General features: G+C 47.6%; 1 protein-coding gene across 3 annotated transcripts in view; it reads right to left on the bottom strand.

The window, feature by feature from the left end:
* Window positions 1–5,903: 5,903 nt before the first annotated feature.
* The window catches only part of FBXL18 (F-box and leucine rich repeat protein 18), a 46,601-nt gene continuing 36,699 nt past the window's right edge, over window positions 5,904–15,805 (bottom strand). The window contains exon 5 of one of the 3 annotated variants that reach the window (XM_073361911.2): window positions 5,904–6,686. In XM_073361911.2, the coding sequence (XP_073218012.1) occupies window positions 6,629–6,686 (58 nt within the window). In that variant the 3' untranslated portion in view covers window positions 5,904–6,628. The remainder of the gene's footprint in view (window positions 6,687–15,805) is intronic. The other 2 variants (XR_012161091.1, XR_012161090.2) reach the window with 2 other exon arrangements.

Below are 15,805 nucleotides of genomic sequence, written 5' to 3'. Positions count from 1 at the left end.
CTGTTTGGGGCCTCATGCTGCATTTAAAACAAAACAGAAGGGCTCGGAAACTCACCCAAGCAGAGGCTGAAGTTTGGAATGAACCATGGTGGCTACGCACGGCCTTTCTTCTCCTCCAAGAGGTATTGGAGAGGTGGGGATGGGATTCCTACGTTGTGTGGCACTCCCAGACCTGACTCAAATGCGATTCCTAACCAAGTAACTGTGCAGCATAGATTACAGCCTGCTTAGTGGGTGGCTCAGTTTGCTTTGTGGCCTCAATCTTGGGGAGATGGGCCACAATCAGTCCTGAGCCGCAAATTCATCTCACTTGTGTCTCTGACAGGCTTAGAGCCTAGAAGCGCTTGAGAGAGGAGGGGAAACCACCAAAGAGTTAAAAAGCTTTGTTGCATCTATGAAGCCAAACATTCCAGCTGGTCTTGCCAGGATGTATCTTTGGCTTTATTGTTCCCTCCCAGGAACGGGCCTTTTGCTCATTCAACTGTGTTTATTTCACAAAAACAAACTGAAGAGCAGGTGGGTTTATTTCTGAGCCAGGCTGGAGCTTGGTGGTGGAACTTGGCAGGGCTTTGAAGGAGACAGTTGCTGCGACAGCCTGGCCTGGTTTGAAACGTGGTGGGTTATTGAGTCTGTTCAGCATCAGCTGTCTAGATGTGGCTCCCCCTGCTCTCTCCCTTTTAGTCACCGTCGAAGAGCTCAGGTCAGAGAACTGAGCAAAAAGGCTTTAAAAGATACACAACGGGCCCAATTCAACCCTGCTCCCTTTGAAGGCAAGTGGAGGTTTGCTACTGATGTCAATGGGATCAGCCTCAGGCCCTCTCTTTGCAGTGAAGAGTGGCTGCTCAAAGGCTGGGAAAGGCTTTTGCTCTGGGAAGTGCCTAAGACAAACAGATCAGAATGCTTTGCATTTTCAGTTGGCATGACTGGGTCTTCAAGCTCTTCCTGGCACTGGCCCCTTCTCCATTGCAGACCTGGTCTTGTGGTCTTGGGCTGGGACTCTGATCTGGGTTCAACTTCCCGCTATCACAGACTCCATGTGTGACCTCGAGCAAGTCACTTTATCTCTCTCTACCTTAGATCCTCGACCTGTAAAATGGGGATATAACGCTACCCTTTGGCCGTCTGATCAGTTTATATTGTAAGCTCCCTGGGGCAGGGATTGTCTCTAACTGTGTGATTTTAGAGTGCCTAGAGAATGGGGCCCTAAGCTACAGGAATATAAATAACAAGGCAGCCTTGCACAGTGACAACTCTTCTCCATCATGATGGGTCCTGCTTGGATGGCAAAAGTCTGCAGATCTGGACCCTACCAAGCATGCTATATAGGTGAGATAACAAGGTCTGATTCACAGAGACAGACGTTTCTCTGGGGACTGTGGGCCTTCCAGGCCACTGAAGCACATGGTACAGCTTGTATGAAATTATTAAAGGTGACAAAGGGTAGTGAAATTCCCTCCTTCTGCCATCTGGATCCTCACACCTCCAGGCGCTCATTGGTGCTTCCAAAGGAACAGATAAGTGCATCCATCAAAGAGTTCATGACAGGAGGGCTCACATTGGGAACAGCTTGACACAGAGGAAGCCGGATCTAGTGGTTATAGCACAGGATGGGGAATCAGGAGGTTTGCATTCTATTTCCTGCTCTTCTGCAGTTAAGCTCCTTGACTGTATTGTTAAGCAAGTTGCTTAACTGTTCTGTGCTTCGGTTTCCCTGGGAGGGATTCTCCCTTCTCTGCTCCAGCCCATGTATGCCGCTGTGCAAGGGTGCACTTACTCAGTCTATGTAGCACCAGGAGCCTAACCAGCCCAGAATCCAAGGACACACAGATGGTTCAAAGCCACCCTCTGGCTTCACTCTAAAACTGCCAGGCCCTGCTATTATTGTTAACTCGCCAGGAGCCCAAGGGCTGCAGCCAGTTTGAATACAAGGGAGCAGACTGGTACCACCCTCATCTATAAAAAAAGAGGTCTTGCCTGCAGCCACTAGCTGGGAACAGCAGCGGGAAACTTTGGGCCAAAAAGGCCCGGCTCGGATAAAACCTTTAGCTCTTCATTGCATCAGCACAGAAAGGCCGCTGGCTGACTCAGCCCATTGCCCAAGTTACCGTGCCCAGCTGCAAGTTATCACATGGGCACTGGAAAGGCAGGTAGAGTAATGGGAACCTGTGTTATCTAGAAAAGGAGTACTTGTGGCACCTTAGAGACTAACCAATTTATTTGAGCATAAGCTTTCACATCCGATGAAGTGAACTGTAGCTCACGAAAGCTTATGCTCAAATAAATTGGTTAGTCTCTAAGGTGCCACAAGTACTCCTTTTCTTTTGGCGAATACAGACTAACACGGCTGTTACTCTGAAACCTGTGTTATCTAGTGCGTTCTGCTAAGGCCCTGGAATCAGAAAGGGCCTCGAGTCACCGGGACCTCAGGCAAGTCATTTAACTTCCTCGTTACTTAGTCAACCCACCTGTAAAATTAGGAAAAAGCAAGGACCTGGCTGGAAAAGGAAACAGATTTTGCCCCTGAGCTGAGCTGCTATAAACTGCCGAAAAGAAAACTAAGGCATCTTCCCCATATCCCCAGAGCAATAAATCTCAGGACACATAAACCAGAGGGATTTTTCGTTAGAGTCCAGGTACACACCACACCCTGCGCTTAGCCCTGCCCACTTCACTGTGGTGCACACATACTGCTGAATTCAGAGAGTTGGTGCGGTGCAAAGCTCTGGGATGTCCCTCTAATACCTGTGAGCGCTGGGCTTTTCAGCACATCTTCAGGAGAAAGAGGATACCTGTTTAATATTAACCATGATCACGCTCATTTCCTTATGAGATCGACACTGGATGCTCAGCATCTGTTAAGTGTCTCACCACCTGTGACACTCAGCTAACACTAATTGTCGCTTTAATAGAGCTTGTAATGGAATGCCCCCTGCCCAGCGGCTGGTGATCTGAGCCTTGGGAAGTGACCGCGCTGTTGCGGGGAAGGAGGGAGTCTCCATGCACTGGCTTTGGGGGACTTAATCCAGACGCTTCTCTGGTCTACACTCATACCACTGCTGTCTCCAGGAGCTAGTTGCCACCTCTCTCTATTGTGCTGGCATTTCATCTCCCCCCCTTCCCTCCCACACGTGTATAAACACCTCCACACCTTATACCTTCTACTCCAGCTTTGTCACGTAACAATTAAATGATACATAAGCAAATTCCCTCAGCTTGGAAACGAGCCGTTTGCTGTAACTCCCTTGAAGTCATCAGGGATTAATTTGGATCAATAAATCCAGCCTCATGAGTTTCCCAGGCAATAACCACACTTTAGCCTTCAATTTGAGACTCTCCACACATTTTAGAAACCCTCCCAAGAGCCCAGCTACACAGGTATTGATTATTTTGTACGACTGTAGCACTTTAGAGGCCCTAGCTGAGCTCAGGGCCCCTTTGTGCGAGGCACTGTATAAACATATAGCAATAGCGAGTCCCTGCCCCAAAGAGCTTGCCGTCTAAAGAGATGAGACAGACAACGGGTAGGCAAAAGGAAGTATCAGTATCACCATTTTACAGCTAGGAAACAGGCACAGAGAGATTAAGAAATGTGCCCAAGGCCACACAGGAAAATGGTGACAGAGCTGGGAAATGAACCCATATATCCTGAGTCCCAGTCCACTAATACTCACAACACCCTCTTTCCTCTCATTTTAGCATAATTATCCCCACTTTACAGTGGGCAAACAGGCACAGCAAGGTTAACTGACTTGCCGATGGTCTGACAGCTGGACAGTGGCACATCTGGGAACAGCACTTAGCACTCCTGACTCCCTCTTGTACTCTAAGGGTATGTCTACACTACGAAATTAGGTCGAATTTATAGAAGTCGGTTTTTTTGAAATCGGTTTTATATATTCGAGTGTGTGTGTCCCCACAGAAAATGCTCTAAGTGCATTAAGTGCATTAACTCGGCGGAGCGCTTCCACAGTACCGAGGCAAGCGTCGACTTCTGGAGCGTTGCACTGTGGGTAGCTATCCCACAGTTCCCGCAGTCTCCGCTGCCCATTGGAATTCTGGGTTGATATCCCAATGCCTGATGGGGCTAAAACATTGTCGCGGGTGGTTCTGGGTACATCTCGTCAGGACCCTGTTCCCACCCTCCCTCCCCCCGTGAAAGCAAGGGCAGACAATCATTTTGCGCCTTTTTTGTCTGCTGCCAGCCAAAGATGTAAAGGATAGATGGAGTGGGTCAGAACAAGAAATAGACCAGATTTGTTTTGTACTCATTTTCCTCCTCCCCTGTCTAGATCACACTGCAGTCAGTCACAGAGAAGGCGCAGCGAGGTTAATCTAGCCATGTATCAATCAGAGGCCAGGCTAACCTCCTTGTTCCAATAACAACGATAACTTTGGTGCACCATTTCTTATTGGAACCCTCCGTGCAGTCCTGCCTGAAATACTCCTTGATGTACAGGCACACCCTTTGTGGATTTTAGCTCCCTGAAGCCAACCCTGTAAGCCGTGTCGTCAGTCGCCCCTCCCTCCGTCAGAGCAACGGCAGACAATCGTTCCGCGCCTTTTTTCTGTGCGGACGCCATACCAAGGCAAGCATGGAGGCCGCTGAGCTCATTTTGGCAATTAGGAGCACATCAACCACCACACGCATTATCCAGCAGTATATGCAGCACCAGAACATGGCAACGCGATACCGGGCGAGGAGGCGACGTCAGCGCGGTCCCGTGAGTGATCAGGACATGGACACAGATTTCTCTGAAAGCATGGGCCCTGCCAATGCATGCATCATGGTGCTAATGGGGCAGGTTCATGCTGTGGAACGCCGATTCTGGGCTCGGGAAACAAGCACAGACTGGTGGGACCGCATAGTGTTGCAGGTCTGGGACGATTCCCAGTGGCTGCGAAACTTTCGCATGCGTAAGGGCACTTTCATGGAACTTTGTGACTTGCTTTCCCCTGCCCTGAAGCGCATGAATACCAGGATGAGAGCAGCCCTCACAGTTGAGAAGCGAGTGGCGATAGCCCTGTGGAAGCTTGCAACGCCAGACAGCTACCGGTCAGTTGGGAATCAATTTGGAGTGGGCAAATCTACTGTGGGGGCTGCTGTGATGCAAGTAGCTCACGCAATCAAAGATCTGCTGATATCAAGGGTAGTGACCCTGGGAAATGTGCAGGTCATAGTGGATGGCTTTGCTGCAATGGGATTCCCTAACTGTGGTGGGGCTATAGACGGAACCCATATCCCTATCTTGGCACCAGAGCACCAAGCCGGCGAGTACATAAACAGCAAGGGGTACTTTTCGATAGTGCTGCAAGCTCTGGTGGATCACAAGGGACGTTTCACCAACATCAACGTGGGATGGCCGGGAAAGGTGCATGATGCTCGCATCTTCAGGAACTCTGGTCTGTTTCAAAAGCTGCAGGAAGGGACTTTCTTCCCAGACCAGAAAATAACTGTTGGGGATGTTGAAATGCCTATATGTATCCTTGGGGACCCAGCCTACCCCTTAATGCCATGGCTCATGAAGCCGTACACAGGCAGCCTGGACAGTGGTCAGGAGCTGTTCAACTACAGGCTGAGCAAGTGCAGAATGGTGGTAGAATGTGCATTTGGACGTTTAAAGGCGCGCTGGCGCAGTTTACTGACTCGCTTAGACCTCAGCGAAACCAATATTCCCACTGTTATTACTGCTTGCTGTGTGCTCCACAATATCTGTGAGAGTAAGGGGGAGACGTTTATGGCGGGGTGGGAGATTGAGGCAAATCGTCTGGCTGCTGGTTACGCGCAGCCAGACACCAGGGCGGTTAGAAGAGCTCAGGAGGGCGCGGTACGCATCAGAGAAGCTTTGAAAACCAGTTTCATGACTGGCCAGGCTACGGTGTGAAAGTTCTGTTTGTTTCTCCTTGATGACACCCCCAGCCCCTTGGTTCACTCTACTTCCCTGTAAGCTAACCACCCTCCCCTCCTCCCTTTAATCACCGCTTGCAGAGGCAATAAAGTCATTGCTGCTTCACAGTCATGCATTCGTTATTCATTCATCACACAAATAGGGAGATGACTACCAAGGTATCCCAGGAGGGGTGGTGGAGGAGGGAAGGAAAATGCCACACAGCACTTTAAGCACAGCACTTTAAAAGTTTACAACTTTAAAATGTATTGAATGACAGCCTTCTTTTTTTTGGGCAATCCTCTGTGGTGGAGTGGCTGGTTGGCCGGAGGCCCCCCCACCGCGTTCTTGGGCGTCTGGGTGTGGAGGCTATGGAACTTGGGGAGGAGGGCGGTTGGTTACAGAGGGGCAGCAGTGGCAGTCTGTGCTCCAGCTGCCTTTGCTGCAGCTCAACCATACACTGGAGCATTCTGGTTTGGTCCTGCAGCAGCCTCAGCATTGAATCCTGCCTCCTCTCATCACGCTGCCGCCACATTTGAGCTTCAGCCCTGTCTTCAGCCCGCCACTTACTCTCTTCAGCCCGCCACTTACTCTCTTCAGCCCTCCACCTCTCCTCCCGGTCATTTTGTGCTTTCCTGCACTCTGACATTATTTGCCTCCACGCATTCGTCTGTGCTCTGTCAGTGTGGGAGGACAGCATTAGCTCGGAGAACATTTCATCTCGAGTGCGTTTTTTTTTCTTTCTAAGCTTCACTAGCCTCTGGGAAGGAGAAGATCCTGTGATCATTGAAACACATCCAGCTGGTGGAGAAAAAAAAAGGGACAGCGGTATTTAAAAAGACACATTTTATAAAACAGTCGCTACACTCTTTCAGGGTAAACCTTGCTGTTAACATTACATACATAGCACATGTGCTTTCGTTACAAGGTCGCATTTTGCCTCCTCCCACCGCGTGACTACCCCCTCAACCCTCCCCCCTCCCCGTGGCTAACAGCGGGGAACATTTCTGTTCAGCCACAGGCAAACAGCCCAGCAGGAATGGGCTATACTGAGTGTCCCTGAAGAAAAGCACCCTATTTCAACCAGGTGACCATGAATTATATCTCACTCTCCTGAGGATAACACAGAGAGAGAAAGAACGGATTTTGGTTGAATGCCAGCAAACATACACTGCAATGCTTTGTTCTACAGTGATTCCTGAGTATGTGTTACTGGCCTGGAGTGATAAAGTGTCCTACCATGAAGGACGAAATAAGGCTGCCCTCCCCAGAAACCTTTTGCAAAGGCTTTAGGACTACATCTAGGAGAACCGCAAATGCCAGGGCAAAGTAATCCTTTCACATGCTTGCTTTTAAACCATGTATAGCATTTTAAAAGGTACACTCACCAGAGGTCCCTTCTCCACCTGCTGGGTCCAGGAGGCAGCCTTGGGTGGGTTCGGGGGGTACTGGCTCCAGGTCTAGGGTGAGAAACAGTTCCTGGCTGTCGGGAAAACCGGTTTCTCCGCTTGCTTGCTGTGAGCTATCTACAACCTCCTCCTCATCATCATCATCTTCGTCCCCAAAACCTGCTTCCGTATTGCCTCCATCTTCATTGAAGGAGTCAAACAACACGGCTGGGGTAGTGGTGGCTGAACCCCCTAAAATGGCATGCAGCTCATCATAGAAGCGGCATGTTTGGGGCTCTGACCCAGAGCGGCTGTTCGCCTCTCTGGTTTTCTGGTAGGCTTGCCTCAGCTCCTTCAGTTTCACGCGGCACTGCTTCAGGTCCCTGTTATGGCCTCTGTCCTTCATGCCCTGGGAGATTTTCACAAAGGTTTTGGCATTTCGAAAACTGGAACGGAGTTCTGATAGCACAGATTCCTCTCCCCAAACAGCGATCAGATCCCGTACCTCCCGTTCGGTCCATGCTGGAGCTCTTTTGCGATTCTGGGACTCCATCATGGTCACCTGTGCTGATGAGCTCTGCATGGTCACCTGCAGCTTGCCACGCTGGCCAAACAGGAAATGAGATTCAAAAGTTCGCGGTTCTTTTCCTGTCTACCTGGCCAGTGCATCTGAGTTGAGAGTGCTGTCCAGAGCGGTCAGAATGGAGCACTCTGGGATAGCTCCCGGAGGCCAATACCATCGAATTGTGTCCACAGTACCCCAAATTCGAGCTGGGAACGTCGATTTAAGCGCTAATCCACTTGTCAGGGGTGGAGTAAGGAAATCGATTTTAAGAGCCCTTTAAGTCGAAATAAAGGGCTTCACTGTGTGGACGGGTGCAGGTTTAAATCGATTTAACGTTGCTAAATTCGACCTAAAGTCCTAGTGTAGACCAGGGCTAACAATTAGGTCTTACACTTCTTATGTCTGGACCCCTTGTGTGTGTCCTGGGCATGTTACTACAGGTCTAAAGAACCACAGGCTGCAGCTTAAACAGGTGAGCTGCAGCAAAGCTGTCCTCTGGACCCGCCACGAGGAGCCATGCTGAGATTGTCTCAGCTGGAAGTTGCTTCTTGCATGTCTTACAGAGTGTAAAGTTATAGTGAATTGTGACAAGGATTGTGTAGTAAGCCATGCTTTGAACAGCCACAATGCGCTGATCGGCCATTAGAACAATGGGCAGTGACTTGCTTTAGGCTAACCGATATTCCAGTTGCATAAGCATTTTCGGAACTGTAGTTTAAAGGGATGCAGTTCAAATGGCAGTTCTGAGTCACTGCCATCCCGTTATCTTGACTCAACCAATTATGGCTTTAATCATTCCAAGAATGTCTTCAACTTTGTTCCATTCATTAATATTGTGAAAGAAAAATCTAGCACCAGCCTCCCCTCTGTTCTATTAGTCACTGCTAGAGTGATAGTTTTATCCTCTGCAGCTCCGACCCTCTGGAACAGCCTTCTGTTTCTCCATCTCAATGATCTTCACGTTTCATCAGAAAACAAGAAAATTAAAATGCTCCCCCCTTGCCTGGACTTTTATTCTCGCTGCCACTATTTCTATTCTATTCAGGTTCTTATACTGCGCTGATCATCATAGTATCTGAGTGCCTTCCCGTAGTGCATTAAGCAACGTGACTAACAGCTGTCGTGTGCCTGTTCTCTCCACCTCTCCCCAGAGGGAGAACTGTGTGCAGTGGAGAGTTTTGTTTTGAAATTTATTATAATATAGACACATGTATGTTAGAGAAGCCAAGGTCAAAGGATGCATTTGGCATTTGGAGTGGACAGTGGGGAGGTCTGTGATGGTCCTTAGTTCCTGGGGGAGTTAATTCACCAGTCTTGGGCTGACTCCCAAGAACGTTATGTCTCCTGTGCAGACGAGCTTTACCCTTATTGTGCCAGAGCAGCAGAACTGTCAACCACAGTCTTCATCCCAGAGCTTCAGCTGATCTTTTAGATACCCTGAGCCCAGGCCTCAGAGCACTTAGATAAGGACTGAGACACTCAAACTTGATTCGCTCTTCTATGAGAAGCCAGTGTAGGGAGCGGAGGACAGATGTGATGTGTTTGTGGTGGCCTGGGTTGCTGAGAAGACGCGCTTCAGCATTTTCAAAGTGCTGAAGATTTAATGCCCAGGTATATTGCATTGCTGTAGTCCAGCTGAGAGGTGAGAATAATTGAGGCGGGGGCATTGTTTGCTGGGACGGAATAGTGTCTCCTAGGTAACTGGAGGTGGTAGAAAGCATTATTCACAGATGTTGCAATGTGAAAACAGCATCAGTTAGGAATCTACACGATGGATCTAATGGATCAAGTGTGGATGTGTACCTCCAGACAAAGAAGACCCACACTGTGGCAAAAACTCGTCAAAAAGCTCTCTTCTGCCCACCAGCATCATCTCTGTCTTGCTCAGGTTAAGCTTCAACCAGCTGTTCTTCATCCACAACATCATCCAAGCACTGGGCCAACTTGACTTAGTGGGGTGTTTGTGAAGGATAGGCAGAGCTATGCATCGTCTGCATATTATTGGCACTTAACTCCATGTCGTCTAACCAGGAAGAATGTTAGATGGCATAAAGAACAGGAGTACGTGTGGCACCTTAGAGACTAACCAATTTATTTGAGCATAAGCTTTTGTGAGCTACAGCTCACTTCATTGGATGCGCGAAAGCTTATGCTCAAATAAATTGGTTAGTCTCTAAGGTGCCACAAGTACTCCTTTTCTTTTTGCGAATATAGACTAACACGGCTGCTACTCTGAAACCTGTTAGATGGCATGTAATGAAAACTACAGTGTGGCGGGTACAGCTAGTTTTCAACTGCACAAAAAGAGCCCTCAGTGAAGCAAATACTCTTTGAGCAACGTATACATTGAATCAGACTTTGCCTCATAGTGTCTCACCCTGCCACGGCCAGGGCGTTCCAGTGGTGCCTGGCCAAACAATTCCAGATTGCTGATCTTTTTCCCTTTCAAGAAAAACAACTTAAGAAATCCCATTAAAAAAAATGTTAAAGGAAAGTTAAAGTTGCACAATTAAGCACTTAAGGGATCCACATTAAACTCTGCTCTCTTGTGCATACACTTCTTCAGTTACATGATCACATGGTCTTTCTCACATAAGGCAATACACCATTTTTTCTCCTGCTTTGAAAGATGCAGCTTGTAAGACGGAGAGGAATAAAGCAGGCTTCTGCAGGAGTCCCTGGCCTCATTCATGATGCATTTCTGTGAGAGACTTTCATAGTCTCTATTTGTGTGGTATACGCAGAGTGATACAAATGAGGAGATGGTACTTACACATGTAACTAAAGTTGCAGCAAGAACTGTATTATCCTATTTTATTTTTTAAAATGGGTATGTGATCATGTAATTAAAGGCTGCATCTTAATGCCAAGAAAAGGTTGCACGTGTAACTTTCTCCGGCATACCCTGACTTTCGAGTACTTAATTGTGCAACTTTAATGTTCCCTTCGGGTTTTTGATAGAATTGCAAACAGTGCTGGATTCATGGAATTAATTCCATCACTGGGGTCCGGTGCCTCTAGCACCATCCTTGCAGTTTATCCGGTCACTAATAGAGCTCCCCTGAATTAATTAGATTACTGCAGTCTCTGTATGAATCACTGTAATGGGAGGGAAGCTGAACTTGGCCACCAACTTCTGCTGGCCTTTATTAGACACATCCCTCACCCTAAGGCACATGCCACTAGCACATGGCAATATCTGGAATCCTAAGACCTGCTGTTCAGGAAAAGGGGGGACACATGTATCTATCTACCTACAGTAATAACCCCTGGTGTGACAGCATGCCACAGAAACCCTCACAGATAGGCTCCTCTGTGAACATCTGGGGAAAGCAGAGAACTCAAAGCAATAACAAAACCCTAGAAAAAACAATGAGCAGCACCTTCTGATTATAACAACCTAGTGTCCTAAGTAAAGCTGGCTGGCCAACATATGCACACAGACTGCTGAAGCTGAGTCAGACTCACACATAACAGATCTCCAGGCCAAGGGTTAGGCGATTGGGAGATTGATGCTGGAAAAAGCAAGACAATCACGTTTAAATCTCAACAGGAACAGTTGTCCTTCCAAGGAAAACTGACCTACAAAAATCAGAGATTTTTACTCCAAAGCACCTAAGACACTTTTGAAAACAGGACTTAAGCTCTGAAGTCACTTGGGCCCTTTAAAAAATGTTACCCAAGATCGTAAAAGAACAAAGTCCTGGGTGGCTAGCCAAGATTCTGTGATATTTTGGAAAGAGCAGTAGGGGCTTAAACTAGTCCCCTGGGCCATAATTTCTGCTCCTGCTGTTTGCTAGTTGGTTGCTGCCCTCCACCCCAGCGGTGGCTGCATTTCAGTGGTGTGCTATATGTATTGTGACAGGCTTTGGGAGTCTTCAGGATGGAAGGTTCCAGATACACGCAAGCTATGGTTACAAATATTGCTAGATTTGTAGGTGTGGTCATAACATGTTGTCAATGAAATGTAGGGCTGGCATGGAGATTTAGGGTATGAAGGTTCAGGATCAGAGTTTTGGTTTTAGGGGGACGTCAAGAGCCCAGCAGCCCGTGATGAGCAGGCATCTGGTTTGCCAGGGAGATAAAGTGACCTTTTCTAGGCCTGCTATAGTGGCTATTCAGCAGCGACAGGTCCAAATGCCTTCCAAAGTAAAACCCCAAGAACACAGGCACAAAGAGCAGTTCCCTGTTGTTTGGGTGAGATGCCCGAGATATCGTCTAATTCCTGAGGCCCCATCTGTGCATGCTACACCTGTCCATGCTATGTAGACTCTGCTGTGGAGAAAACTCATGCCTTTCTGTGTGAAAGCAGGGCCGAAATTGGACTGCATGCCTGGCTACTGCAGGGAATGGAAACCACAGCAGTGTTTTACGACGGCATTAAACTCAAATGTTCCCAGCGTCTCAGGTAGTGGAGATCCTGCCTGGCCCCGTGCCACAGAGGCCAGCGCTGTCAGGGAGGCTATTTCAGCCTGAAGGGCAATTTACCAGAAATGATACAAAGGGAGAATATACCGCAGAGCTATTAACATTCCTTCCAGTGGAGATCCTGAGGCTTTGGTTTGTAAAGAGGCAATATTTAGCCTTTCCTTCTCTCTTTCCTATAAAATTGAAAAGCCTTCAGCTATATCCTCCCTGGCCAGGAGGTTGGTTTCATTCAGGCTCTCCCCCATGTCCGGGGGCTATGGTGCTGGTGTCTAGGATGAATAAAGATGGATTTTTAGCCTCATTCTATCCTAAAATTACTCCTAAAATTTTTAGCCTTATTCTTTCCTAAACTGGCCCAGCTTCCCCACCCTGAATTGGCTGACCAGGATAAACTTCCATTTCCAGTGCATAATTCTTGCCCTGGCACCATTAGGGTTGGCAGTTCATAGCCCTGGCATCTCTGGGCTCAAGGCCAGCAGCACAGAGGTAAGGGTGGCAATACATCCTCCCATGCCACCCTTACTTCTGTGCTGCTGTTGGTGGTGGCTCCGCCTTTAGAGCTGGGCACCTGGCCTGCAACCGCCACTCTCCAGCTAAACAGCTTGAGCCCTGGCACCTTTTCATTACAAGTTAAGCACTGCCTATTCCGATCCATATAAGCCAGGCAATCTCTCCTATGATGTTTCCTATTTAAAGGTGGCACAGTCAGTGTCTAGCTAGTTAGGTTCTAGCTAGACTCCAGGGTGGTTATGCCAGGCCTTATTCCTTACAAAAAGAGATCACAGTGACCATTTACATTAATACGGTATTCATATGGCTATCCTAGGGGTACATGAAGCTAAAGAATGGCCCTTTGGCAGTGAAGACTGATCCTTCATTCACACTATATACATGAAGCTAAAAACAAAACATACTGTGCTTATGTCACAGATGCCATTTGAAGCTCTTTGCTTCCAAGTATTATTTCCATTTTACAGATGCGCCAACAGAGGTGACTTACCTAAGATCACCAAGCTGGTCATGGGCAGAGCTCAGAAGAAAACCCAGATCTCCTGCCACCCAGCCTTGTGCCTTATCCCCTAGGCCACATTACAGGGGCCTTAACTGATCTGTGGTGAATGGTGGTCCTTGGTTTTCTTATGGCTACGCCCAGCCGATGAAATGACTTCAGTTACCAGAGCAAAGGTCTTTCTCTTCAGCTGAGTGGAAGCAGAGATGGCTCCAGGGTGACGTGCACGCATGCTGCATGCCCCATGCTGAAGGGCAGGCCTGAGCAAGTGTGTGGTGTGATGGAAGATCAGGCTGCAGCATCACAAACGCCAGAGCATTATGGCACCTGCCACTTCTGAATGTGTATTTTGAAAATATCTGCCATGATGTGCAAGGTCACGTCTTTGCCCCTGAACACTGCGTCACCTCCCATTTGCTGCAACCTGCTGCCTGTGGCTACACAGCACATCATGTTGCAGCAGAGGCGAGAAAGTGACCTCGACACTTATGAACATGATGGGCCAAGTCTACCCCTGCTGTAACTCCGACAACTCCTGTACGTTCCAGCACAGAATCTCCCATCCCCTATCTGAGGAACAGGGACCCGCAAGAGGCCCAGACACAAAGCTGGAGCTGTGCCAGAGGCCAACCCATCTCCCTCTTCAAATACCATCGTTACTCATTGAAACACAGTGTCAGACATTTAGCCAGTTTACAGTACTTCAAAACAGTCCCCTGATTTCCAATTCACGGATTGCCAGCACTACATACCCTAGGATACCTGGCACCACACAGCTCACTTTAAAACCCTCAAAAAAAAATGTATTTATTTTTTTTGGTTAAAAAAAAAAGAGGGCCATAAAATCTCTTATATTTATACTTCAAAACAGCTTATTTGTGTAACTGCCAAAAAAAATTGGTACAATGACTAATTAGTGAGCTCCTGCTTCGTACCCTGTAAACAAATGTATTTGTAACCAATTTGCAAGCACTTTGCATAAGGAGCCCAGAACACTCGTGCCTGTTTGATGCATTTTGACATTAATTTGATAACAGTGGCTTAACAAGGAATCCAGGCTCCCTGGCTATAAATATGCCGCTTTTCCGTTTCCTTTTATCTGCACAGTGAAATAATGTTTTTCCCCCTGCTGCAATAACAACCATCCAGCCCTTTCATGAATGCCCTTTATGTCCTTTAGCATTTTCAAGGTATTTGTTCTGCAGACAGCAAAAGGGTTTTTTTATATATTTTAATTCTTATATATTTGGGGGAAAGTAGTGCTGGTTCTGTGATAATGGGGCTTCTGGGAAGTGCTGCTGAGAGCCTTGTTTGTTCAAAGGGAAATATGTCTCCATCCATTAATAAGTTCTGTGCTTGCGCTATCAATCTCATCTTCCTATCCCGCATCTTCAGGGCATTGGCCTGCCTTCCTCGTTTCAGGCTTTACCCAGAAAGCAAACAAAACAGGAACTGGAGGCCACTGGAACAAGAAAACCACCATGAAACAGGGTATGGAATGATAATTGTCAGAGCACTTTGCACCTGGCCTTTTGATCTCAGTCACTAGTGTCCTTGGAGGCTAGGGATTGAGTCTATCCAATGGATGAATAGGAAGAGCCAAAAGGATATGGCATGAAGATAGCCAAGTACAGCACAGCAGGCAGATAGTCAAAATCTCCAGTAGGATCTTCATTTTTCAGCCAAAGGTGGGAAGTGGATGTGTGGTAGGAGATCGGGGGTGGGGGAGCATGGGACTACTGAGAGCAAGGTTGCTGTCCTAATTTTACTACTAAAACCCTTTTCACGCTTTGGCCATTGCTTGTGCCAACCACGACAACCACCTTCTCCTGCTCCTCTCTGGCCTCCCCCCATTCATCCCATTTCATCCTCTTCCAACCTACCTAAACTGCAGCTGTTGAAACAGTTTCCCATTCCTGATGCTGGGAGCACATCACTCTCCTCTTCAGAGCCCTTCACAGGCTTCCCCTCTCCCTCACTATCCAAGTCAGGCTCTGCAGGGCTCTGTGTTGTCTACATCTCTGCTTCCAATTCTTCCTACTTCCTCCCAGCCAGCTCCTCCCATGTCTCCTGCCCACCTGAGCCCTTTGCATCCTTTTCCAATGCTATTCTTTGTACTATCTTCATGCTGCCTGTTACACAGTGAACTCGATGTTAATCTGCATAAAACCACCATAGCACCTAAAGATCCTAACCAATATCTCCTCTTCAGATGCTAACACATATGCATAGTAGGACACAGTCCCTGCTTCAAAGAACTTACAATCTAAATAGACAAGACAGGCAAAGAGTGGCAGAAAGGCAGCATCAATGTTGATAAATGCAAAGTAATGCACATTGGAAATCATAATCCCAACTATACATATAAAATGATGGGATCTAAATTAGCTGTTACTACTCAAGAGAGAAATCTTGGAGTCATTGTGGATAGTTCTCTGAAAACATCCACGCAATGTGCAGCAGTCATCTAAAAAGCAAACAGAATGTTGGGCATAATGAATAAAGGGATAGAGAATATGACGGAAAATAT

This window comes from Lepidochelys kempii, chromosome 10 (genome assembly GCF_965140285.1).
Source record: "Lepidochelys kempii isolate rLepKem1 chromosome 10, rLepKem1.hap1, whole genome shotgun sequence".
In the NCBI taxonomy this organism is placed as follows: domain Eukaryota; kingdom Metazoa; phylum Chordata; order Testudines; family Cheloniidae; genus Lepidochelys; species Lepidochelys kempii.
The sequence above is the reverse complement of the archived record's forward strand: the minus strand, read 5'-3'. Positions and strand labels throughout refer to the sequence as shown.